The sequence below is a fragment of the Sebastes fasciatus genome, chromosome 2 (assembly GCF_043250625.1).
Source record: "Sebastes fasciatus isolate fSebFas1 chromosome 2, fSebFas1.pri, whole genome shotgun sequence".
NCBI lineage: Eukaryota > Metazoa > Chordata > Actinopteri > Perciformes > Sebastidae > Sebastes > Sebastes fasciatus.
In genome coordinates, this window is record NC_133796.1 from 994,019 (window position 1) to 1,017,383 (window position 23,365).

The 23,365-nt window shown below is 50.2% G+C and overlaps 1 protein-coding gene across 4 annotated transcripts; it reads left to right on the forward strand.

The window, feature by feature from the left end:
- Window positions 1-348: 348 nt before the first annotated feature.
- On the forward strand, window positions 349-21,840 carry LOC141781280 (sodium/hydrogen exchanger 5-like). Of its 4 annotated transcripts, none has more exons than XR_012596811.1 (7): window positions 349-512; window positions 1,642-1,768; window positions 16,578-16,727; window positions 17,176-17,245; window positions 18,204-18,332; window positions 19,528-21,556; window positions 21,636-21,840. XR_012596811.1 is itself a non-coding variant. In XM_074656915.1 (6 exons), exons 1-6 carry the CDS (start codon window positions 463-465, stop codon window positions 20,139-20,141), a joined length of 1,140 nt encoding a protein of 379 aa, XP_074513016.1. In that variant the 5' UTR covers window positions 349-462; the 3' UTR covers window positions 20,142-21,840. The 4 variants fall into 4 exon arrangements, 1 of the variants encoding a protein (XP_074513016.1); XR_012596813.1 differs by having other exon boundaries at window positions 19,528-21,320; XR_012596814.1 differs by having other exon boundaries at window positions 19,528-21,082; window positions 21,125-21,840.
- The last annotated feature ends 1,525 nt before the right edge of the window (window positions 21,841-23,365 follow it).

A 23,365-nucleotide genomic window follows, 5' to 3' on the forward strand; every position in this document is an offset into this window, starting at 1 on the left:
GAGGAAGAGGATGAGAGGGAGGAGGAGGAGGAGGAGAGAGGAGGAGAGGGAGGAGGAGGAGTAGAGAGGAGGAGGAAGAGGAGGAAGAGGATGAGAGGGAGGAGGAGGAGGAGGAGGAGGAAGAGGAGAGGAGAGGGAGGAGGAGAGGAGGAGGAGAGGAGGAGGAGGAGAGGAGGAGGAGGAGAGGAGGAGAGGGAGGAGGAGGAGGGAGGAGGAGGAGAGGGAGAAGGAGGAGGAGGAAGAGGGAGGGAGGAGGGGAGGAGGAGGAGGAGGAGGAGGAGGAGGAGGAGAAGGAGGAGGAGGAGGAGGAGGAGGAGAGGAGGAGGAGAGGAGGAGCCTTAGTCTCTAGGGCTTCTGGGCAATGTGGTCCTTAAAGACAGACAGGAAGAGTATTGACCTTTGACCTGTGTGTGTTTCTAGGGAGGCAACGTCCTGACCTCAGCCAGACTGTCTCTGCCCTCGATGGCCAGCAGAGCCTCGTTCCCCGAGGTCACCAACGTCACCAACTACCTGTGAGTCACATGACCGTCTACTTGAGTCACATGACCGTCTACTTGAGTCACATGACCGTCTACATGAGTCACATGACCGTCTACATGAGTCACATGACCGTCTGCATGAGTCACATGACGGTGTTGTTGGCGTGTTGGTGTATTGTTGACGTGTTGTTGGCGTGTTGTTGGTGTATTGTTGACGTGTTGTTGACGTGTTGTTGGCGTGTTGTTGGTGTATTTTTGACGTGTTGTTAACGTGTTGTTGGCGTGTTGTTGATGTATTGTTGACGTGTTGGTGTATTGTTGACGTGTTGTTGACGTGTTGTTGACGTGTTGTTGGCGTGTTGTTGACGTGTTGTTGACGTGTTGTTGGCATGTTGGTGTATTGTTGACGTGTTGTTGACGTGTTGTTGGCGTGTTGTTGACGTGTTGTTGGTGTGTTGTTGACCTGTTGTTGACGTGTTGTTGGCATGTTGGTGTATTATTGACGTGTTGTTGACGTGTTGTTGACGTGTTGTTGGTGTGTTGTTGACCTGTTGTTGGCGTGTTGTTGGCGTGTTGTTGACGTGTTGTTGGCGTGTTGTTGACGTGTTGTTGACGTGTTGTTGGTGTGTTGTTGACGTGTTGTTGACGTGTTGTTGGCGTGTTGTTGACGTGTTGTTGGCATGTTGTTGGCGTGTTGTTGACGTGTTGTTGGTGTGTTGTTGATGTGTTGTTGGCGTGTTGTTGACGTGTTGTTGGCGTGTTGTTGGTGTGTTCCAGGCGTGTTGTTGACGTGTTGTTGGTGTGTTGTTGATGTGTTGTTGGCGTGTTGTTGACGTGTTGTTGACGTGTTGTTGCCGTGTTGTTGACGTGTTGTTGGCGTGTTGTTGACGTGTTGTTGGTGTGTTGTTGATGTGTTGTTGACGTGTTGTTGGTGTGTTGTTGATGTGTTGTTGGCGTGTTGTTGACGTGTTGTTGGCGTGTTGTTGGTGTGTTCCAGGCGTGTTGTTGACGTGTTGTTGGTGTGTTGTTGATGTGTTGTTGGCGTGTTGTTGACGTGTTGTTGGCGTGTTGTTGGCGTGTTGTTGACGTGTTGTTGGCGTGTTGTTGGCGTGTTGTTGGCGTGTTGTTGACGTGTTTTTGGCGTGTTGTTGGTGTGTTCCAGGCGTGAGAACGGCAGCGGTGTGTGTCTGGACCTCCAGGTCATCGATAATGTCCCCGGAGCCAAAGACGAGGAGGACACCGAGACGCATCACGTCCTCACGGGGAACCTGTACAAACCCAGGAGACGGGTAACACACACACACACACACACACACACACACACACACACACACACAGTAATAGTACACATCATTGTGTATAATTAAAGAGGTTGTTAGGGTCCTTAAATACAGGTGATGGGTCCTAGGAAGCTCCAGGGGTCCTTGAAGAAGTTGTAGGGTTCCTTGAGGAGGTCCATTTTGCCATCAAGGTAGTTCTAGGGGCCCCCAAAGAGGTTCCAGTGGTCCTCAAGGCAGTGCTAGGAGGTCCTCGGAGACTTTTAGGGTCCTTAAAGACAGTCAAGAGGTCCTTGAAGACGTTCTGGGATCTTTGAGGAGATTTGATACCCATGAATTGACATGTGTCACCAATCATACACACAGGGGTAGTAGTCAGGACGGGTCAGGGGTGGTGACGTGCACGGTCCTGGAGCTGGTTTCACGGTCCTGGAGCTGGTTTCACGGTCCTGGAGCTGGTTTCACGGTCCTGGAGCTGGTTTCACAGTCCTGGAGCTGGTTTCAGGGTCCTGGAGCTGGTTTCACGGTCCTGGAGCTGGTTTCACGGTCCTGGAGCTGGTTTCAGGGTCCTGGAGCTGGTTTCACGGTCCTGGAGCTGGTTTCAGGGTCCTGGAGCTGGTTTCACGGTCCTGGAGCTGGTTTCAGGGTCCTGGAGCTGGTTTCAGGGGTCCTGAGTAGGTTGAGGGGGGACTTAATGGGTCATTTAAGAGACTGAGGAGGTTTTAGATGTCCTGGAATCCTTTGAAAGTCCAGGGGTCCTTAGAGAGAGTCCAGGGGTCCTTAGAGGGAGTCCAGGGATCCTTAGAGAGTCCAGGGATCCTTAGAGAGTCCAGGAATCCTTAGAGAGAGTCCAGGGATCCTTAGAGAGTCCAGGGATCCTTGGACAGTCCAGGGATCCTTGGAGAGAGTCCAGGGATCCTTAGAGAGTCCAGGGATCCTTGGAGAGTCCAGGGATCCTTAGAGAGAGTCCAGGGATCCTTAGAGAGAGTCCAGGGATCCTTAGAGAGAGTCCAAGGATCCTTGGAGAGAGTCCAGGGATCCTTAGAGAGAGTCCAGGGATCCTTAGAGAGAGTCCAAGGATCCTTGGAGAGAGTCCAGGGATCCTTAGAGAGAGTCCAGGGATCCTTGGAGAGAGTCCAGGGATCCTTAGAGAGTTCAGGGATCCTTAGAGAGAGTCCAGGGATCCTTAGAGAGTCCAGGGATCCTTAGAGAGAGTCCAGGGATCCTTAGAGAGAGTCCAGGGATCCTTAGACAGTCCAGGGATCCTTAGAGAGAGTCCAGGGATCCTTAGAGAGTCCAGGGATCCTTAGAGAGAGTCCAGGGATCCTTAGAGAGTCCAGGGATCCTTAGAGAGTCCAGGGATCCTTAGAGAGAGTCCAGGGATCCTTAGAGAGAGTCCAGGGATCCTTAGAGAGTCCAGGAATCCTTGGAGAGAGTCCAGGGATCCTTAGAGAGTCCAGGGATCCTTGGAGAGTCCAGGGATCCTTAGAGAGTCCAGGGATCCTTAGAGAGTCCAGGGATCCTTGGAGAGTCCAGGGATCCTTAGAGAGTCCAGGGATCCTTAGAGAGTCCAGGGATCCTTGGAGAGAGTCCAGGGATCCTTGAAGACAGTCCAGGGATCCTTAGAGAGTCCAGGGATCCTTAGAGAGTCCAGGGATCCTTGGAGAGAGTCCAGGGATCCTTGAAGACAGTCCAGGAATCCTTGGAGAGAGTCCAGGGATCCTTAGAGAGTCCAGGGATCCTTAGAGAGAGTCCAGGGATCCTTGGAGAGAGTCCAGGACTCCTTAGAGAGAGTCCAGGGATCCTTAGAGACAGTCCAGGGATCCTTAGAGAGTCCAGGACTCCTTAGAGAGAGTCCAGGGATCCTTAGAGAGAGTCCAGGGATCCTTAGAGAGTCCAGGACTCCTTAGAGAGAGTCCAGGGATCCTTAGAGAGAGTCCAGGGATCCTTGGAGAGTCCAGGAATCCTTGGAGAGTCCAGGGATCCTTAGAGAGTCCAGGGATCCTTAGAGAGTCCAGGGATCCTTAGAGATAGTCCAGGGATCCTTGAAGACAGTCCAGGGATCCTTAGAGAGTCCAGGGATCCTTGGAGAGTCCAGGGATCCTTAGAGAGAGTCCAGGGATCCTTGAAGACAGTCCAGGGATCCTTAGAGAGTCCAGGGATCCTTAGAGAGAGTCCAGGGATCCTTAGAGAGAGTCCAAGGATCCTTGGAGAGAGTCCAGGGATCCTTAGAGAGAGTCCAGGGATCCTTGGAGAGAGTCCAGGGATCCTTAGAGAGTTCAGGGATCCTTAGAGAGAGTCCAGGGATCCTTAGAGAGTCCAGGGATCCTTAGAGAGTCCAGGAATCCTTAGAGAGTTCAGGGATCCTTAGAGAGAGTCCAGGGATCCTTAGAGAGTCCAGGGATCCTTAGAGAGTCCAGGAATCCTTAGAGAGAGTCCAGGGATCCTTAGAGAGTTCAGGGATCCTTAGAGAGAGTCCAGGGATCCTTAGAGAGTCCAGGGATCCTTAGAGAGAGTCCAGGGATCCTTAGAGAGTCCAGGGATCCTTAGAGAGTCCAGGGATCCTTAGAGAGAGTCCAGGGATCCTTGAAGACAGTCCAGGGATCCTTAGAGAGAGTCCAGGGATCCTTAGAGAGTCCAGGAATCCTTGGAGAGAGTCCAGGGATCCTTAGAGAGTCCAGGGATCCTTAGAGAGTCCAGGGATCCTTAGAGAGTCCAGGGATCCTTGGAGAGTCCAGGGATCCTTAGAGAGTCCAGGGATCCTTGGAGAGTCCAGGGATCCTTAGAGAGTCCAGGGATCCTTAGAGAGTCCAGGGATCCTTGGAGAGTCCAGGGATCCTTAGAGAGTCCAGGGATCCTTAGAGAGTCCAGGGATCCTTGGAGAGAGTCCAGGGATCCTTGAAGACAGTCCAGGGATCCTTAGAGAGTCCAGGGATCCTTAGAGAGTCCAGGGATCCTTGGAGAGAGTCCAGGGATCCTTGAAGACAGTCCAGGAATCCTTGGAGAGAGTCCAGGGATCCTTAGAGAGTCCAGGGATCCTTAGAGAGAGTCCAGGGATCCTTGGAGAGAGTCCAGGACTCCTTAGAGAGAGTCCAGGGATCCTTAGAGAGTCCAGGACTCCTTAGAGAGAGTCCAGGGATCCTTGGAGAGAGTCCAGGGATCCTTAGAGAGAGTCCAGGGATCCTTAGAGAGAGTCCAGGGATCCTTAGAGAGTCCAGGACTCCTTAGAGAGAGTCCAGGGATCCTTAGAGAGAGTCCAGGGATCCTTAGAGAGTCCAGGACTCCTTAGAGAGAGTCCAGGGATCCTTAGAGAGAGTCCAGGGATCCTTGGAGAGTCCAGGAATCCTTGGAGAGTCCAGGGATCCTTAGAGAGTCCAGGGATCCTTAGAGAGTCCAGGGATCCTTAGAGAGAGTCCAGGGATCCTTGAAGACAGTCCAGGGATCCTTAGAGAGTCCAGGGATCCTTGGAGAGTCCAGGGATCCTTAGAGAGTTTAGGGATCCTTAGAGAGTCCAGGGATCCTTAGAGAGTCCAGGGATCCTTAGAGAGTCCAGGACTCCTTAGAGAGAGTCCAGGGATCCTTAGAGAGAGTCCAGGGATCCTTAGAGAGTCCAGGACTCCTTAGAGAGAGTCCAGGAATCCTTGGAGAGTCCAGGGATCCTTAGAGAGTCCAGGGATCCTTAGAGAGTCCAGGGATCCTTAGAGAGTCCAGGGATCCTTAGAGAGAGTCCAGGGATCCTTGAAGACAGTCCAGGGATCCTTAGAGAGAGTCCAGGGATCCTTAGAGAGTCCAGGGATCCTTAGAGAGTCCAGGGATCCTTAGAGAGTCCAGGACTCCTTAGAGAGAGTCCAGGAATCCTTGGAGAGTCCAGGGATCCTTAGAGAGTCCAGGGATCCTTAGAGAGTCCAGGGATCCTTAGAGAGAGTCCAGGGATCCTTGAAGACAGTCCAGGGATCCTTAGAGAGAGTCCAGGACTCCTTAGAGAGAGTCCAGGGATCCTTAGAGAGAGTCCAGGGATCCTTAGAGAGTCCAGGGATCCTTGGAGAGTCCAGGGATCCTTGGAGAGTCCAGGGATCCTTAGAGAGTTCAGGGATCCTTAGAGAGAGTCCAGGGATCCTTAGAGAGTCCAGGGATCCTTAGAGAGAGTCCAGGGATCCTTAGAGAGAGTCCAGGGATCCTTAGACAGTCCAGGGATCCTTAGAGAGAGTCCAGGGATCCTTAGAGAGTCCAGGGATCCTTAGAGAGAGTCCAGGGATCCTTAGAGAGTCCAGGGATCCTTAGAGAGTCCAGGGATCCTTAGAGAGAGTCCAGGGATCCTTAGAGAGAGTCCAGGGATCCTTAGAGAGTCCAGGAATCCTTGGAGAGAGTCCAGGGATCCTTAGAGAGTCCAGGGATCCTTGGAGAGTCCAGGGATCCTTAGAGAGTCCAGGGATCCTTAGAGAGTCCAGGGATCCTTGGAGAGTCCAGGGATCCTTAGAGAGTCCAGGGATCCTTAGAGAGTCCAGGGATCCTTGGAGAGAGTCCAGGGATCCTTGAAGACAGTCCAGGGATCCTTAGAGAGTCCAGGGATCCTTAGAGAGTCCAGGGATCCTTGGAGAGAGTCCAGGGATCCTTGAAGACAGTCCAGGAATCCTTGGAGAGAGTCCAGGGATCCTTAGAGAGTCCAGGGATCCTTAGAGAGAGTCCAGGGATCCTTGGAGAGAGTCCAGGACTCCTTAGAGAGAGTCCAGGGATCCTTAGAGACAGTCCAGGGATCCTTAGAGAGTCCAGGACTCCTTAGAGAGAGTCCAGGGATCCTTAGAGAGAGTCCAGGGATCCTTAGAGAGTCCAGGACTCCTTAGAGAGAGTCCAGGGATCCTTAGAGAGAGTCCAGGGATCCTTGGAGAGTCCAGGAATCCTTGGAGAGTCCAGGGATCCTTAGAGAGTCCAGGGATCCTTAGAGAGTCCAGGGATCCTTAGAGATAGTCCAGGGATCCTTGAAGACAGTCCAGGGATCCTTAGAGAGTCCAGGGATCCTTGGAGAGTCCAGGGATCCTTAGAGAGAGTCCAGGGATCCTTGAAGACAGTCCAGGGATCCTTAGAGAGTCCAGGGATCCTTAGAGAGAGTCCAGGGATCCTTAGAGAGAGTCCAAGGATCCTTGGAGAGAGTCCAGGGATCCTTAGAGAGAGTCCAGGGATCCTTGGAGAGAGTCCAGGGATCCTTAGAGAGTTCAGGGATCCTTAGAGAGAGTCCAGGGATCCTTAGAGAGTCCAGGGATCCTTAGAGAGTCCAGGAATCCTTAGAGAGTTCAGGGATCCTTAGAGAGAGTCCAGGGATCCTTAGAGAGTCCAGGGATCCTTAGAGAGTCCAGGAATCCTTAGAGAGAGTCCAGGGATCCTTAGAGAGTTCAGGGATCCTTAGAGAGAGTCCAGGGATCCTTAGAGAGTCCAGGGATCCTTAGAGAGAGTCCAGGGATCCTTAGAGAGTCCAGGGATCCTTAGAGAGTCCAGGGATCCTTAGAGAGAGTCCAGGGATCCTTGAAGACAGTCCAGGGATCCTTAGAGAGAGTCCAGGGATCCTTAGAGAGTCCAGGAATCCTTGGAGAGAGTCCAGGGATCCTTAGAGAGTCCAGGGATCCTTAGAGAGTCCAGGGATCCTTAGAGAGTCCAGGGATCCTTGGAGAGTCCAGGGATCCTTAGAGAGTCCAGGGATCCTTGGAGAGTCCAGGGATCCTTAGAGAGTCCAGGGATCCTTAGAGAGTCCAGGGATCCTTGGAGAGTCCAGGGATCCTTAGAGAGTCCAGGGATCCTTAGAGAGTCCAGGGATCCTTGGAGAGAGTCCAGGGATCCTTGAAGACAGTCCAGGGATCCTTAGAGAGTCCAGGGATCCTTAGAGAGTCCAGGGATCCTTGGAGAGAGTCCAGGGATCCTTGAAGACAGTCCAGGAATCCTTGGAGAGAGTCCAGGGATCCTTAGAGAGTCCAGGGATCCTTAGAGAGAGTCCAGGGATCCTTGGAGAGAGTCCAGGACTCCTTAGAGAGAGTCCAGGGATCCTTAGAGAGTCCAGGACTCCTTAGAGAGAGTCCAGGGATCCTTGGAGAGAGTCCAGGGATCCTTAGAGAGAGTCCAGGGATCCTTAGAGAGAGTCCAGGGATCCTTAGAGAGTCCAGGACTCCTTAGAGAGAGTCCAGGGATCCTTAGAGAGAGTCCAGGGATCCTTAGAGAGTCCAGGACTCCTTAGAGAGAGTCCAGGGATCCTTAGAGAGAGTCCAGGGATCCTTGGAGAGTCCAGGAATCCTTGGAGAGTCCAGGGATCCTTAGAGAGTCCAGGGATCCTTAGAGAGTCCAGGGATCCTTAGAGAGAGTCCAGGGATCCTTGAAGACAGTCCAGGGATCCTTAGAGAGTCCAGGGATCCTTGGAGAGTCCAGGGATCCTTAGAGAGTTTAGGGATCCTTAGAGAGTCCAGGGATCCTTAGAGAGTCCAGGGATCCTTAGAGAGTCCAGGGATCCTTAGAGAGTCCAGGACTCCTTAGAGAGAGTCCAGGGATCCTTAGAGAGAGTCCAGGGATCCTTAGAGAGTCCAGGACTCCTTAGAGAGAGTCCAGGAATCCTTGGAGAGTCCAGGGATCCTTAGAGAGTCCAGGGATCCTTAGAGAGTCCAGGGATCCTTAGAGAGTCCAGGGATCCTTAGAGAGAGTCCAGGGATCCTTGAAGACAGTCCAGGGATCCTTAGAGAGAGTCCAGGGATCCTTAGAGAGTCCAGGGATCCTTAGAGAGTCCAGGGATCCTTAGAGAGTCCAGGACTCCTTAGAGAGAGTCCAGGAATCCTTGGAGAGTCCAGGGATCCTTAGAGAGTCCAGGGATCCTTAGAGAGTCCAGGGATCCTTAGAGAGAGTCCAGGGATCCTTGAAGACAGTCCAGGGATCCTTAGAGAGAGTCCAGGACTCCTTAGAGAGAGTCCAGGGATCCTTAGAGAGAGTCCAGGGATCCTTAGAGAGTCCAGGGATCCTTGGAGAGTCCAGGGATCCTTGGAGAGTCCAGGGATCCTTAGAGAGTTTAGGGATCCTTAGAGAGTCCAGGGATCCTTGGAGAGTCCAGGGATCCTTAGAGAGTCCAGGGATCCTTGGAGAGTCCAGGGATCCTTAGAGAGTCCAGGGATCCTTAGAGAGTCCAGGGATCCTTGGAGAGTCCAGGGATCCTTGGAGAGTCCAGGGATCCTTAGAGAGTCCAGGGATCCTTAGAGAGTCCAGGGATCCTTGGAGAGAGTCCAGGGATCCTTGAAGACAGTCCAGGGATCCTTAGAGAGATTCCAGGGATCCTTGAAGACAGTCCAGGAATCCTTGGAGAGAGTCCAGGGATCCTTAGAGAGAGTCCAGGGATCCTTGGAGAGAGTCCAGGACTCCTTAGAGAGAGTCCAGGACTCCTTAGAGAGAGTCCAGGGATCCTTAGAGAGAGTCCAGGGATCCTTAGAGAGTCCAGGACTCCTTAGAGAGAGTCCAGGGATCCTTAGAGAGAGTCCAGGGATCCTTAGAGAGTCCAGGACTCCTTAGAGAGTCCAGGACTCCTTAGAGAGTCCAGGAATCCTTGGAGAGTCCAGGAATCCTTGGAGAGTCCAGGGATCCTTAGAGAGTCCAGGGATCCTTAGAGAGTCCAGGGATCCTTAGAGAGAGTCCAGGGATCCTTGAAGACAGTCCAGGGATCCTTAGAGAGAGTCCAGGACTCCTTAGAGAGAGTCCAGGGATCCTTAGAGAGAGTCCAGGGATCCTTAGAGAGAGTCCAGGGATCCTTAGAGAGAGTCCAGGGATCCTTAGAGAGAGTCCAGGGATCCTTAGAGAGTCCAGGACTCCTTAGAGAGAGTCCAGGAATCCTTGGAGAGAGTCCAGGGATCCTTAGAGAGAGTCCAGGACTCCTTAGAGAGAGTCCAGGGATCCTTAGAGAGAGTCCAGGGATCCTTAGAGAGTCCAGGACTCCTTAGAGAGAGTCCAGGAATCCTTGGAGAGAGTCCAGGGATCCTTAGAGAGAGTCCAGGACTCCTTAGAGAGAGTCCAGGGATCCTTGGAGAGAGTCCAGGGATCCTTAGAGAGAGTCCAGGGATCCTTAGAGAGAGTCCAGGGATCCTTAGAGAGAGTCCAAGGATCCTTGGAGAGAGTCCAGGGATCCTTGGAGAGAGTCCAGGGATCCTTAGAGAGTCCAGAGATCCTTAGAGAGAGTCCAGGGATCCTTAGAGAGTACAGGGATCCTTAGAGAGAGTCCAGGGATCCTTGGAGAGTCCAGGGATCCTTAGAGAGTCCAGGAATCCTTAGAGAGAGTCCAGGGATCCTTAGAGAGTCCAGGGATCCTTGGAGAGTCCAGGGATCCTTAGAGAGTCCAGGGATCCTTAGAGAGTCCAGGAATCCTTAGAGAGAGTCCAGGGATCCTTAGAGAGTCCAGGGATCCTTGGAGAGTCCAGGGATCCTTAGAGAGTCCAGGGATCCTTAGAGAGTCCAGGGATCCTTAGAGAGAGTCCAGGGATCCTTGAAGACAGTCCAGGGATCCTTAGAGAGAGTCCAGGGATCCTTGAAGACAGTCCAGGAATCCTTGGAGAGAGTCCAGGGATCCTTAGAGAGTCCAGGGATCCTTAGAGAGTCCAGGAATCCTTAGAGAGAGTCCAGGGATCCTTAGAGAGAGTCCAGGGATCCTTGAAGACAGTCCAGGGATCCTTAGAGAGAGTCCAGGACTCCTTAGAGAGAGTCCAGGGATCCTTAGAGAGAGTCCAGGGATCCTTAGAGAGTCCAGGGATCCTTAGAGAGAGTCCAGGGATCCTTGAAGACAGTCCAGGAATCCTTGGAGAGAGTCCAGGGATCCTTAGAGAGTCCAGGGATCCTTAGAGAGAGTCCAGGGATCCTTGAAGACAGTCCAGGGATCCTTAGAGAGAGTCCAGGGATCCTTGAAGACAGTCCAGGGATCCTTAGAGAGAGTCCAGGACTCCTTAGAGAGTCCAGGGATCCTTGGAGAGTCCAGGGATCCTTGGAGAGTCCAGGGATCCTTAGAGAGTCCAGGGATCCTTAGAGAGTCCAGGGATCCTTGGAGAGTCCAGGGATCCTTAGAGAGTCCAGGGATCCTTGGAGAGTCCAGGGATCCTTAGAGAGTCCAGGGATCCTTAGAGAGTCCAGGGATCCTTGGAGAGTCCAGGGATCCTTAGAGAGTCCAGGGATCCTTAGAGAGTCCAGGGATCCTTGGAGAGAGTCCAGGGATCCTTGAAGACAGTCCAGGGATCCTTAGAGAGAGTCCAGGGATCCTTGAAGACAGTCCAGGAATCCTTGGAGAGAGTCCAGGGATCCTTAGAGAGTCCAGGGATCCTTAGAGAGAGTCCAGGGATCCTTGGAGAGAGTCCAGGGATCCTTAGAGAGAGTCCAGGGATCCTTAGAGAGTCCAGGACTCCTTAGAGAGAGTCCAGGAATCCTTGGAGAGTCCAGGAATCCTTGGAGAGTCCAGGGATCCTTAGAGAGTCCAGGGATCCTTAGAGAGAGTCCAGGGATCCTTGAAGACAGTCCAGGGATCCTTAGAGAGAGTCCAGGGATCCTTGAAGACAGTCCAGGGATCCTTAGAGAGTCCAGGGATCCTTAGAGAGTCCAGGGATCCTTGGAGAGAGTCCAGGGATCCTTGAAGACAGTCCAGGAATCCTTGGAGAGAGTCCAGGGATCCTTAGAGAGTCCAGGGATCCTTAGAGAGAGTCCAGGGATCCTTGGAGAGAGTCCAGGACTCCTTAGAGAGAGTCCAGGGATCCTTAGAGAGTCCAGGACTCCTTAGAGAGAGTCCAGGGATCCTTGGAGAGAGTCCAGGGATCCTTAGAGAGAGTCCAGGGATCCTTAGAGAGAGTCCAGGGATCCTTAGAGAGTCCAGGACTCCTTAGAGAGAGTCCAGGGATCCTTAGAGAGAGTCCAGGGATCCTTAGAGAGTCCAGGACTCCTTAGAGAGAGTCCAGGGATCCTTAGAGAGAGTCCAGGGATCCTTGGAGAGTCCAGGAATCCTTGGAGAGTCCAGGGATCCTTAGAGAGTCCAGGGATCCTTAGAGAGTCCAGGGATCCTTAGAGAGAGTCCAGGGATCCTTGAAGACAGTCCAGGGATCCTTAGAGAGTCCAGGGATCCTTGGAGAGTCCAGGGATCCTTAGAGAGTTTAGGGATCCTTAGAGAGTCCAGGGATCCTTGGAGAGTCCAGGGATCCTTAGAGAGTCCAGGGATCCTTAGAGAGTCCAGGGATCCTTAGAGAGTCCAGGACTCCTTAGAGAGAGTCCAGGGATCCTTAGAGAGAGTCCAGGGATCCTTAGAGAGTCCAGGACTCCTTAGAGAGAGTCCAGGAATCCTTGGAGAGTCCAGGGATCCTTAGAGAGTCCAGGGATCCTTAGAGAGTCCAGGGATCCTTAGAGAGTCCAGGGATCCTTAGAGAGAGTCCAGGGATCCTTGAAGACAGTCCAGGGATCCTTAGAGAGAGTCCAGGGATCCTTAGAGAGTCCAGGGATCCTTAGAGAGTCCAGGGATCCTTAGAGAGTCCAGGACTCCTTAGAGAGAGTCCAGGAATCCTTGGAGAGTCCAGGGATCCTTAGAGAGTCCAGGGATCCTTAGAGAGTCCAGGGATCCTTAGAGAGAGTCCAGGGATCCTTGAAGACAGTCCAGGGATCCTTAGAGAGAGTCCAGGACTCCTTAGAGAGAGTCCAGGGATCCTTAGAGAGAGTCCAGGGATCCTTAGAGAGTCCAGGGATCCTTGGAGAGTCCAGGGATCCTTAGAGAGTTTAGGGATCCTTAGAGAGTCCAGGGATCCTTGGAGAGTCCAGGGATCCTTAGAGAGTCCAGGGATCCTTGGAGAGTCCAGGGATCCTTAGAGAGTCCAGGGATCCTTAGAGAGTCCAGGGATCCTTGGAGAGTCCAGGGATCCTTGGAGAGTCCAGGGATCCTTAGAGAGTCCAGGGATCCTTAGAGAGTCCAGGGATCCTTGAAGACAGTCCAGGGATCCTTAGAGAGAGTCCAGGGATCCTTGAAGACAGTCCAGGGATCCTTAGAGAGAGTCCAGGGATCCTTAGAGAGAGTCCAGGGATCCTTGGAGAGAGTCCAGGACTCCTTAGAGAGAGTCCAGGACTCCTTAGAGAGAGTCCAGGGATCCTTAGAGAGAGTCCAGGGATCCTTAGAGAGTCCAGGACTCCTTAGAGAGAGTCCAGGGATCCTTAGAGAGTCCAGGACTCCTTAGAGAGTCCAGGACTCCTTAGAGAGTCCAGGAATCCTTGGAGAGTCCAGGAATCCTTGGAGAGTCCAGGGATCCTTAGAGAGTCCAGGGATCCTTAGAGAGTCCAGGGATCCTTAGAGAGAGTCCAGGGATCCTTGAAGACAGTCCAGGGATCCTTAGAGAGAGTCCAGGACTCCTTAGAGAGAGTCCAGGGATCCTTAGAGAGAGTCCAGGGATCCTTAGAGAGAGTCCAGGGATCCTTAGAGAGAGTCCAGGGATCCTTAGAGAGTCCAGGACTCCTTAGAGAGAGTCCAGGAATCCTTGGAGAGAGTCCAGGGATCCTTAGAGAGAGTCCAGGACTCCTTAGAGAGAGTCCAGGGATCCTTAGAGAGAGTCCAGGGATCCTTAGAGAGTCCAGGGATCCTTAGAGAGTCCAGGGATCCTTAGAGAGAGTCCAGGGATCCTTAGAGAGTCCAGGACTCCTTAGAGAGAGTCCAGGAATCCTTGGAGAGAGTCCAGGGATCCTTAGAGAGAGTCCAGGACTCCTTAGAGAGAGTCCAGGGATCCTTGGAGAGAGTCCAGGGATCCTTAGAGAGAGTCCAGGGATCCTTAGAGAGAGTCCAGGGATCCTTAGAGAGAGTCCAAGGATCCTTGGAGAGAGTCCAGGGATCCTTGGAGAGAGTCCAGGGATCCTTAGAGAGTCCAGAGATCCTTAGAGAGAGTCCAGGGATCCTTAGAGAGTCCAGGGATCCTTAGAGAGAGTCCAGGGATCCTTGGAGAGAGTCCAGGGATCCTTAGAGAGTCCAGGGATCCTTAGAGAGTCCAGGAATCCTTAGAGAGAGTCCAGGGATCCTTAGAGAGTCCAGGGATCCTTGGAGAGTCCAGGGATCCTTAGAGAGTCCAGGGATCCTTAGAGAGTCCAGGGATCCTTAGAGAGAGTCCAGGGATCCTTGAAGACAGTCCAGGGATCCTTAGAGAGAGTCCAGGGATCCTTGAAGACAGTCCAGGAATCCTTGGAGAGAGTCCAGGGATCCTTAGAGAGTCCAGGGATCCTTAGAGAGTCCAGGAATCCTTAGAGAGAGTCCAGGGATCCTTAGAGAGAGTCCAGGGATCCTTGAAGACAGTCCAGGGATCCTTAGAGAGAGTCCAGGACTCCTTAGAGAGAGTCCAGGGATCCTTAGAGAGAGTCCAGGGATCCTTAGAGAGTCCAGGGATCCTTAGAGAGAGTCCAGGGATCCTTGAAGACAGTCCAGGAATCCTTGGAGAGAGTCCAGGGATCCTTAGAGAGTCCAGGGATCCTTAGAGAGAGTCCAGGGATCCTTGAAGACAGTCCAGGGATCCTTAGAGAGAGTCCAGGGATCCTTGAAGACAGTCCAGGGATCCTTAGAGAGAGTCCAGGACTCCTTAGAGAGTCCAGGGATCCTTGGAGAGTCCAGGGATCCTTGGAGAGTCCAGGGATCCTTAGAGAGTCCAGGGATCCTTAGAGAGTCCAGGGATCCTTGGAGAGTCCAGGGATCCTTAGAGAGTCCAGGGATCCTTGGAGAGTCCAGGGATCCTTAGAGAGTCCAGGGATCCTTAGAGAGTCCAGGGATCCTTGGAGAGTCCAGGGATCCTTAGAGAGTCCAGGGATCCTTAGAGAGTCCAGGGATCCTTGGAGAGAGTCCAGGGATCCTTGAAGACAGTCCAGGGATCCTTAGAGAGAGTCCAGGGATCCTTGAAGACAGTCCAGGAATCCTTGGAGAGAGTCCAGGGATCCTTAGAGAGTCCAGGGATCCTTAGAGAGAGTCCAGGGATCCTTGGAGAGAGTCCAGGGATCCTTAGAGAGAGTCCAGGGATCCTTAGAGAGTCCAGGACTCCTTAGAGAGAGTCCAGGAATCCTTGGAGAGTCCAGGAATCCTTGGAGAGTCCAGGGATCCTTAGAGAGTCCAGGGATCCTTAGAGAGAGTCCAGGGATCCTTGAAGACAGTCCAGGGATCCTTAGAGAGAGTCCAGGGATCCTTAGAGAGAGTCCAGGGATCCTTAGAGAGTCCAGGGATCCTTAGAGAGTCCAGGGATCCTTAGAGAGAGTCCAGGAATCCTTAGAGAGAGTCCAGGACTCCTTAGAGAGAGTCCAGGGATCCTTAGAGAGTCCAGGGATCCTTAGAGAGTCCAGGGATCCTTAGAGAGAGTCCAGGGATCCTTAGAGAGAGTCCAGGACTCCTTAGAGAGAGTCCAGGGATCCTTAGAGAGTCCAGGGATCCTTAGAGAGTCCAGGGATCCTTAGAGAGAGTCCAGGGATCCTTAGAGAGAGTCCAGGACTCCTTAGAGAGAGTCCAGGGATCCTTAGAGAGTCCAGGGATCCTTAGAGAGTCCAGGGATCCTTAGAGAGAGTCCAGGAATCCTTGGAGAGTCCAGGAATCCTTAGAGAGTCCAGGAATCCTTGGAGAGTCCAGGGATCCTTAGAGAGTCCAGGGATCCTTAGAGAGAGTCCAGGGATCCTTAGAGAGTCCAGGGATCCTTAGAGAGAGTCCAGGGATCCTTAGAGAGTCCAGGGATCCTTAGAGAGAGTCCAGGGATCCTTAGAGAGTCCAGGGATCCTTAGAGAGAGTCCAGGGATCCTTAGAGAGTCCAGGGATCCTTAGAGAGAGTCCAGGGATCCTTAGAGAGAGTCCAGGGATCCTTAGAGAGTCCAGGGATCCTTAGAGAGTCCAGGGATCCTTAGAGAGAGTCCAGGGATCCTTGAAGACAGTCCAGGGATCCTTAGAGAGAGTCCAGGACTCCTTAGAGAGAGTCCAGGACTCCTTAGAGAGAGTCCAGGGATCCTTGGAGAGAGTCCAGGGATCCTTGGAGAGTCCAGGGATCCTTGGAGAGTCCAGGAATCCTTGGAGAGTCCAGGAATCCTTAGAGAGAGTCCAGGAATCCTTGGAGAGTCCAGGAATCCTTAGAGAGTCCAGGAATCCTTAGAGAGAGTCCAGGAATCCTTGGAGAGTCCAGGAATCCTTAGAGAGTCCAGGAATTCTTGGAGAGTCCAGGAATCCTTAGAGAGTCCAGGAATCCTTAGAGAGTCCAGGAATCCTTAGAGAGTCCAGGAATCCTTAGAGAGTCCAGGAATCCTTGGAGAGTCCAGGAATCCTTGGAGAGTCCAGGAATCCTTAGAGAGTCCAGGAATCCTTAGAGAGTCCAGGGATCCTTAGAGAGAGTCCAGGAATCCTTGGAGAGTCCAGGAATCCTTAGAGAGTCCAGGAATCCTTAGAGAGTCCAGGAATCCTTAGAGAGTCCAGGGATCCTTAGAGAGAGTCCAGGAATCCTTAGAGAGAGTCCAGGAATCCTTGGAGAGTCCAGGAATCCTTAGAGAGTCCAGGGATCCTTAGAGAGAGTCCAGGAATCCTTGGAGAGTCCAGGAATCCTTAGAGAGTCCAGGGATCCTTGGAGAGTCCAGGGATCCTTAGAGAGTCCAGGGATCCTTGCAGAGCTTCAAGGGAACCTTTAGGAGGTTACAGGGGTTCTTGAGTTTCCAGGGACCTGTCAGGAGGCTGCAGGGGGGTCAGGATCTGTTGGTTCTGACTGTCCAACAACATGAAATAGAAAAGGAGGAGGAGAGGCGTCTCTGAAGGAAACCAGAACATCAGGTGTTGTTGTGTTGTTGTTGTTGTTGTTGTGTCCAGTATCAGTCCCACTACAGCCGTCACTTCATGCCTCTGGGGGAGAAGGAGCGTCAGGACCGCGAGGTGTTTCAGAGGAACATGAAGAGCCGCATGGAGACGTTCAAATCCACCCGACACAAACGACACAAGAAGGAGAGAAGCCTCAAGAAGGCAAGACACATTTCAAACATTTACTCTAGTGACATTTAGAACAGCAGGAAGTCCTGGTTCCTCTCCACATGTGCCGTCACTCTCTCTCCAGGATCTCCAGGGGGAGTTGAGAAAGGGCAGCGCTGTAAAGATAAACTGAGGGCGTATAAACCTCTGGATGTCTATAGTTAACTCTCCTTCAGTGAAGTCAGTCACAAAGAGAGTCGGACAATATCAGAGAAGCGTTTCAGAGACGGAGAGAAAGGGGTGCTAATAGTTTAGCCTCCAGCTCAGAGAGGTCAAAGGTTAAAGCAGATCTCTGGGATGTGTTTCATCAGTCAGAGAGTCTTTAATCACAGGTTGGGAGCGTTCACCGCCGTCTCTCTGTTCTGAAGACAGAGCGGCGTGCTGATTGAAGGCGCTGCTTCCTGGCTGCCGGTCAACTGACGTGTTTATTCTGCATCAACAGCGCCGAGGATCCGACGCCAAGGAGGACGGCAGCGACAAACCCAGACGCAACGTCAGCTGGCAGGACAAGAGTAAATAAAGACTATTAGATATTAGATCAGATATTAGATTAGTTCAGATTAGACTAGACTAGATTAGATTAGATCAGATATTAGATTAGATATTAGATATTAGATATTAGATTAGACTAGATTAGATTAGACTAGATTAGATTAGACTAGATTAGACTAGACTAGATTAGATTAGATCAGATATTAGATTAGATATTAGATATTAGATATTAGATATTAGATTAGACTAGATTAGATTAGATCAGATATTAGATTAGATATTAGATATTAGATTAGACTAGATTAGACTAGATTAGATTAGACTAGATTAGATTAGATTAGTTCAGATTAGACTAGACTAGATTAGAGGGATGAAACAGCTCAGCGTTTATCTCACTGCTTCAACACACATATTTAAGACTGAAGACAAAACAATGTAAAACAGTTTAATGTCATCGAGGAAAGAAACCAGGAAATATTCACATTTAAGAAGTTTAAGAAACGACTCAAACCAATTCATCTGATTAATTCAGAAAAAGAGGTTCCAGAAGTTTTGATTCTCTGTAACATTAAATCTTAATATATGGATGGATAAATCAAAAGAATGTCTGTTTTGTTTCCATAATGATTTATTGGGAGTAACATCAGGTGAACAGAAACATGCAAGTAGAGCAGAAACGTAAATGACTGTCGGTTCATATTTTGGTATATTCCCCCTCAAAGCCTCCTCCCACCCAACACTCACTCAGAACGGATAAAGAACAAAAAACACAGTTACATTTAAAAAGAAAACAAAATAGAAAAGAAAATAAGACAAATAAATAAATTCAAATAAAATAAATAATAATAAATAAAGTACACATTAACAGTAGTAATAATTATACGTTACCAAGATCAGTGACATCAAATACAAAACACCATCAACTCAAATTAAAAAGAATATGTGTGTGTGTGTGTGTGTGTGTGTGTGTGTGCTCAGATCCGGTGGTGGTTCCGGTGGACTCCGAGGAGGATAAAGGTGACCATTCAGACCCTGAGAAGGAGGAAGACGTCGGGATCACCTTCGTAGCTCGCAAGGTCGAGATGCCAAAACAACGACCCAAATCAGGTGACAACACACACACACGCATGCGCACACGCACACGCGCACACACACACACACACACACACACACACACACACACACACACAGAATATATCTATAATTTATATATATCTATATATAGAATATAGAATAGTTAAAGTATTCTATACGGAGGATGGATCCTGCCAAAATCAATATAAATCAATCAATAAATAAATGACTTGTTTCTTTATGTATTTATCTTTGTATTGATTCCCTTATTTATTTTCTCTTCTTTTTATGTATTTAGTTTTTTTAATTTTTGTATTTATTTATTCATCCATTTTTATTTATTTATTTTTGAATGTATTTTTGTTGATTTATATTTTATATATGTTTTAACATATTATATATATATATATATATATGTAGTTGTGCATTTATTTATTTATGCATGATTTCCCTTTGCATTTCACCCCTTATTTATTTTCACTTCTGTTTAATTTTCTTTTTTATTTATTTAGTCATTTATGTTTTTAGTTATATTAATTTTTTAAATGTATTCATTTATTTTTGCATTTTTTATTTATTTATGCATGTATTTTATTAATTTATATTTTATATTACATTTATAATTTATTTTTAAATGTATTTTTTTAATGTATTTGTGCATTTATTTATGCATAATTTTCCCTTTGCATTTCACCCCTTATTTATTTTTCTCTTCTCTTTAATTTTCCATTTAATTTATTTAGTTTTATTAATTTTTTTATTTATTTATTTATGCATGTATTTTTATTAATTTATATTTTATATTACATTTATAATTTATTTTTAAATGTATGCATTTATTTATTTATGCATGATTTTCCCTTTGCATCTCACCCCTTATTTAATTCCCCAAACTTGTCAAAGATGACGTCCTCAAATGTCTCAAAGATGTCCAGTTTTCTGTCATAGAGGAGGAAAGAAACCAGGAAATATTCACATTTAAGAAGCTGGAATCAGATAAATTATAACTTTACTCAAACCGATTAATCGATTATCAAAATAGTTGTTGATTAATATAATGGTTGCAGCTCTACATCTAGATATGGAGCTCCAGTCAGGTGATAACAGGTAATCATATAAGCAAACTCCACCTGCTGAGGAAGACCATGAGCTGTGGTTGAGAGCTCACCTCGATGGCCTTCCTGTGTCAGTGTGTCTGTGGTCTAACTGTCCCGTTGTCCTCCGTCAGTCCCAACGGCTCTGGACGGGTGTCCGAGTCCACAGAGTCCGTCGGCCGACCCCCCGTCCCCCCCCAGCGGAGACAGCCATCTGCCGTGGAAGGGCGGCGTGGGCTCCCCCCCGCCCTGCGTGTCGGTGGAGGCCACTAAGATCATCCCCGTGGACCTCCAGCAGGCCTGGAACCAGAGCATCTCGTCCCTGGAGAGCATCTCGTCCCCGCCCGCCGCCAACGAGGCCGTCCACCCCCGGGTGAGCGTCCTCTCCAGACTGGGAGGACCGCGCCCGGTCTCCTACACCCCGCCGGGCAGCGCGGCGAGCAGCGCCGCAGGCAGTACCTCCTCCATCGGAGCGCAGGTGACACTGGGCTCCTTCTGCTTCCCAGAGAAGAAGAAGAAGGAGGAGGAGGAAGAGGATGAGGAGGAGGAAGGAGGAGCGCTGCAGGAGATGCAGCCGCTCATGTCGTCGGTGAGGCCTCCCGGCTCCCTGCTGCCGCCCCCGCTGCCGCCAGGCTCCGCCCCCGGTTCAGGGAGGAGGAGGAACCCCTGCGTCTACCTGAGGAGCCTGGTGACGGCGCCCCCTCCTGGCGGCGGCGAGCCGTACAGCCGAGGCCCCACCCAGCTGTAACGGCACATCCCAGATCAGAGCAGGAACTTCACCACACACTCACACAGACGGCAGGCGGCGAGCTGCCTGTCACAGTCACAGCGTCCAATAGGAACGCAGCTCCTCTCAGCATCATGTCCTCCTGCAGGGGTCAGAGGTCACGATCCCGTCCAATCACTGCTGCTCTGATCTGCACATCACCAGCTCACATTTATCAGATTAGAGGTACAGACAGCTTTTTAAATCTGATTTTATGGCTTTCATGTCAGCATCATCGTTAGTCACCATGGCAACAGACATCACAGCTGTTTCCCCTCCGCTACATAGAACAGCAGAAAAACTGTCACATCCACGGCAGTCTTTGTTAGCCTCTATTAGCCTCTATCAGCCTGTCAGCCTCTATCAGCCTCTATCAGCCTCTATTAGCCTCTATTAGCCTCTGTTAGCCTCTGTTAGCCTCTATCAGCCTCTATTAGCCTCTGTCAGCCTCTATTAGCCTCTGTTAGCCTCTATCAGCCTCTGTTAGCCTCTGTCAGCCTCTGCTATTCTCTGTCAGTCTCTGTTAGCCTCTTTTATTCTCTGTCAGCCTCTATTAGCCTCTGTTAGCCTCTGTTAGCCTCTGTCAGCCTCTTTTATTCTCTGTCAGCCTCTATTAGCCTCTTTTAGCCTCTGTTAGTCTCTGTTAGCCTCTGTCAGCCTCTTTTATTCTCTGTCAGCCTCTGTTAGCCTCTGTTAGCCTCTTTTATTCTCTGTCAGCCTCTATTAGCCTCTGTTAGTCTCTGTTAGCCTCTTTTAGCCTCTGTTAGTCTCTGTTAGTCTCTGTTAGCCTCTGTCAGCCTCTGTTAGTCTCTGTCAGCCTCTGTTAGTCTCTGTTAGCCTCTGTTAGTCGGGTCAACTCTTCATTCATCAGTAAGACTCACAACTAGGGTCTAATTTTTCATTCCAAACATTTTACTCCCAAAGTCGTAGCCGACGAGTAGAGCTGTAGAGCTGTAGAGCTGTAGAGTAGAGCTGTAGAGTAGAGCTGTAGAGCTGTAGAGTAGAGCTGTAGAGCTGTAGAGCTGTAGAGTAGAGCTGTAGAGCTGTAGAGCTGTAGAGTAGAGCTGTAGAGCTGTAGAGTAGAGCTGTAGAGCTGTAGAGCTGTAGAGTAGAGCTGTAGAGCTGTAGAGTAGAGCTGTAGAGCTGTAGAGCTGTAGAGCTGTAGAGTAGAGCTGTAGAGCTGTAGAGTAGAGCTGTAGAGCTGTAGAGTAGAGCTGTAGAGCTGTAGAGTAGAGCTGTATAGCTGTAGAGTAGAGCTGTATAGCTGTAGAGTAGAGCTGTAGAGTAGAGCTGTAGAGTTGTAGAGTAGAGCTGTAGAGCTGTACAGTAGAGCTGTAGAGTAGAGCTGTAGAGCTGTAGAGTAGAGCTGTAGAGTAGAGCTGTAGAGCTGTAGAGCTGTAGAGTAGAGCTGTAGAGCTGTAGAGTAGAGCTGTAGAGTAGAGCTGTAGAGTAGAGCTGTAGAGCCGACGAGTAGAGCTGATAATTTAATGGAGGCCAGCGTGATAGAGAGTGGAACCCTGCAGAGCTCACTCCTCTCGCATGGATATTTATTGTGTCAAAGCTGCTCATATCAAATCTAAAAATGTATTTTGTTAAGCTGCAAATATATAAAATCTATAGAATAGTTTATTTTCAACGACCAAAGTGTGTAAAAAGGAGCATAAAGAAAATTTTTACAGTCTGTATCGACCATGTAAAGGGCCTGACCATGTAAAGGGGCCCGACCATTTAAAGGGGCCCGACCATGTAAAGGGGCCCGACAATATAAAGGAGCCTGACCATGTAAAGGGCCCGACCATGTAAAGGGGCCCGACCATGTAAAGGGGCCCAACCATGTAAAGGGGCCCGATCATTTAAAGGGGCCCGACCATGTAATACCCACCATGTAAAGGGGCCCGATAAAGGGGCCCGACCATGTAAAGGGCCTGACCATGTAAAGGGGCCCGACCATTTAAAGGGGCCCGACCATGTAAAGGGGCCCGACAATATAAAGGAGCCTGACCATGTAAAGGGCCCGACCATGTAAAGGGGCCCGACCATGTAAAGGGGCCCAACCATGTAAAGGGGCCCGATCATTTAAAGGGGCCCGACCATGTAATACCCGACCATGTAAAGGGGCCCGACCGTTTAAAGGGGCACGATCATGTAAAGGGGCCGACCATGTAAAGGGCCCGATCATTTAAAGGGGCCCGACCATTTAAAGGGGCCCGACCATGTAAAGGGCCCGATCATTTAAAGGGGCCCGACCATGTAAAGGGGCCCGTCCATGTAAAGGGGCCCGACCATTTAAAGGGGCCCGTCCATGTAAAGGGGCCCGTCCATGTAAAGGGGCCCACGAGGCTCCGGGGGAAAACAGTAAAAATATAATTCACAGAGAGAAGAAAAAGCGGGCGCTCAACGGGATGCTCCATGACACAAAGACGTAACGGCGGTGGTGTTTTTTACTCCAACACAACCTAGACTGAATATCCTACCGCGAGGTCCGATGACATCATCCTGCATAATAAGTAGCCTTCTGTTTGCAGCTGTGTGCGTCTGAGCTCAGCCGGTCAGATTCACGGCCGGCCGGCTTTCCCCTTTAAATGAACACCTCATGGAAAGCAAAAAAACAAAAAATCAAACATGCTAGACTTCCTGTCGGGACGTCGTGAGGCGTCCCAGACGCGGCGTTGGTTGTCGTGTGCTACGACACGCTACACCAGATAAAACCGTCGACACTCATTTATTGTTCCCGATCCGAGTCGACACCCTACGACGGCCGTGTCGGGCTGTAGTCGGGCTGATATCGTGGAGTCTGAACGTCTTTATTTGCATCAATAAACATGATTAAAACAGAAAGAGACACGGAAACATTGGCTACAAGTATTGACAAAGTCAGATCTATCAGAGCTTCGTTATTACGACTCTTTATGGAAAATTATATTATGAAATCTTCCACGTGACGAGAACGCAACACAAAGTAGCACCTACCAACGAAGAAGTCCTTCCTTGTGTAAACAGATGAAGAATGATCTGGTATCTGACGGTTCAACAGCAATAACAATGAATGTCTTCAGTGCTTCAGTTTCCTGTGAGCCTGCAGGTCAGCGGGGTTTCACATCCAGTATTCCTGCCGGTGGCTTTAAGCTCCTGCTGAACTTCAGTTTTGGTTATCGTGAAGCGGTAGATGGGAAGCTGGTGCAGCCGGCCGCTGGTGGTATGTGTGT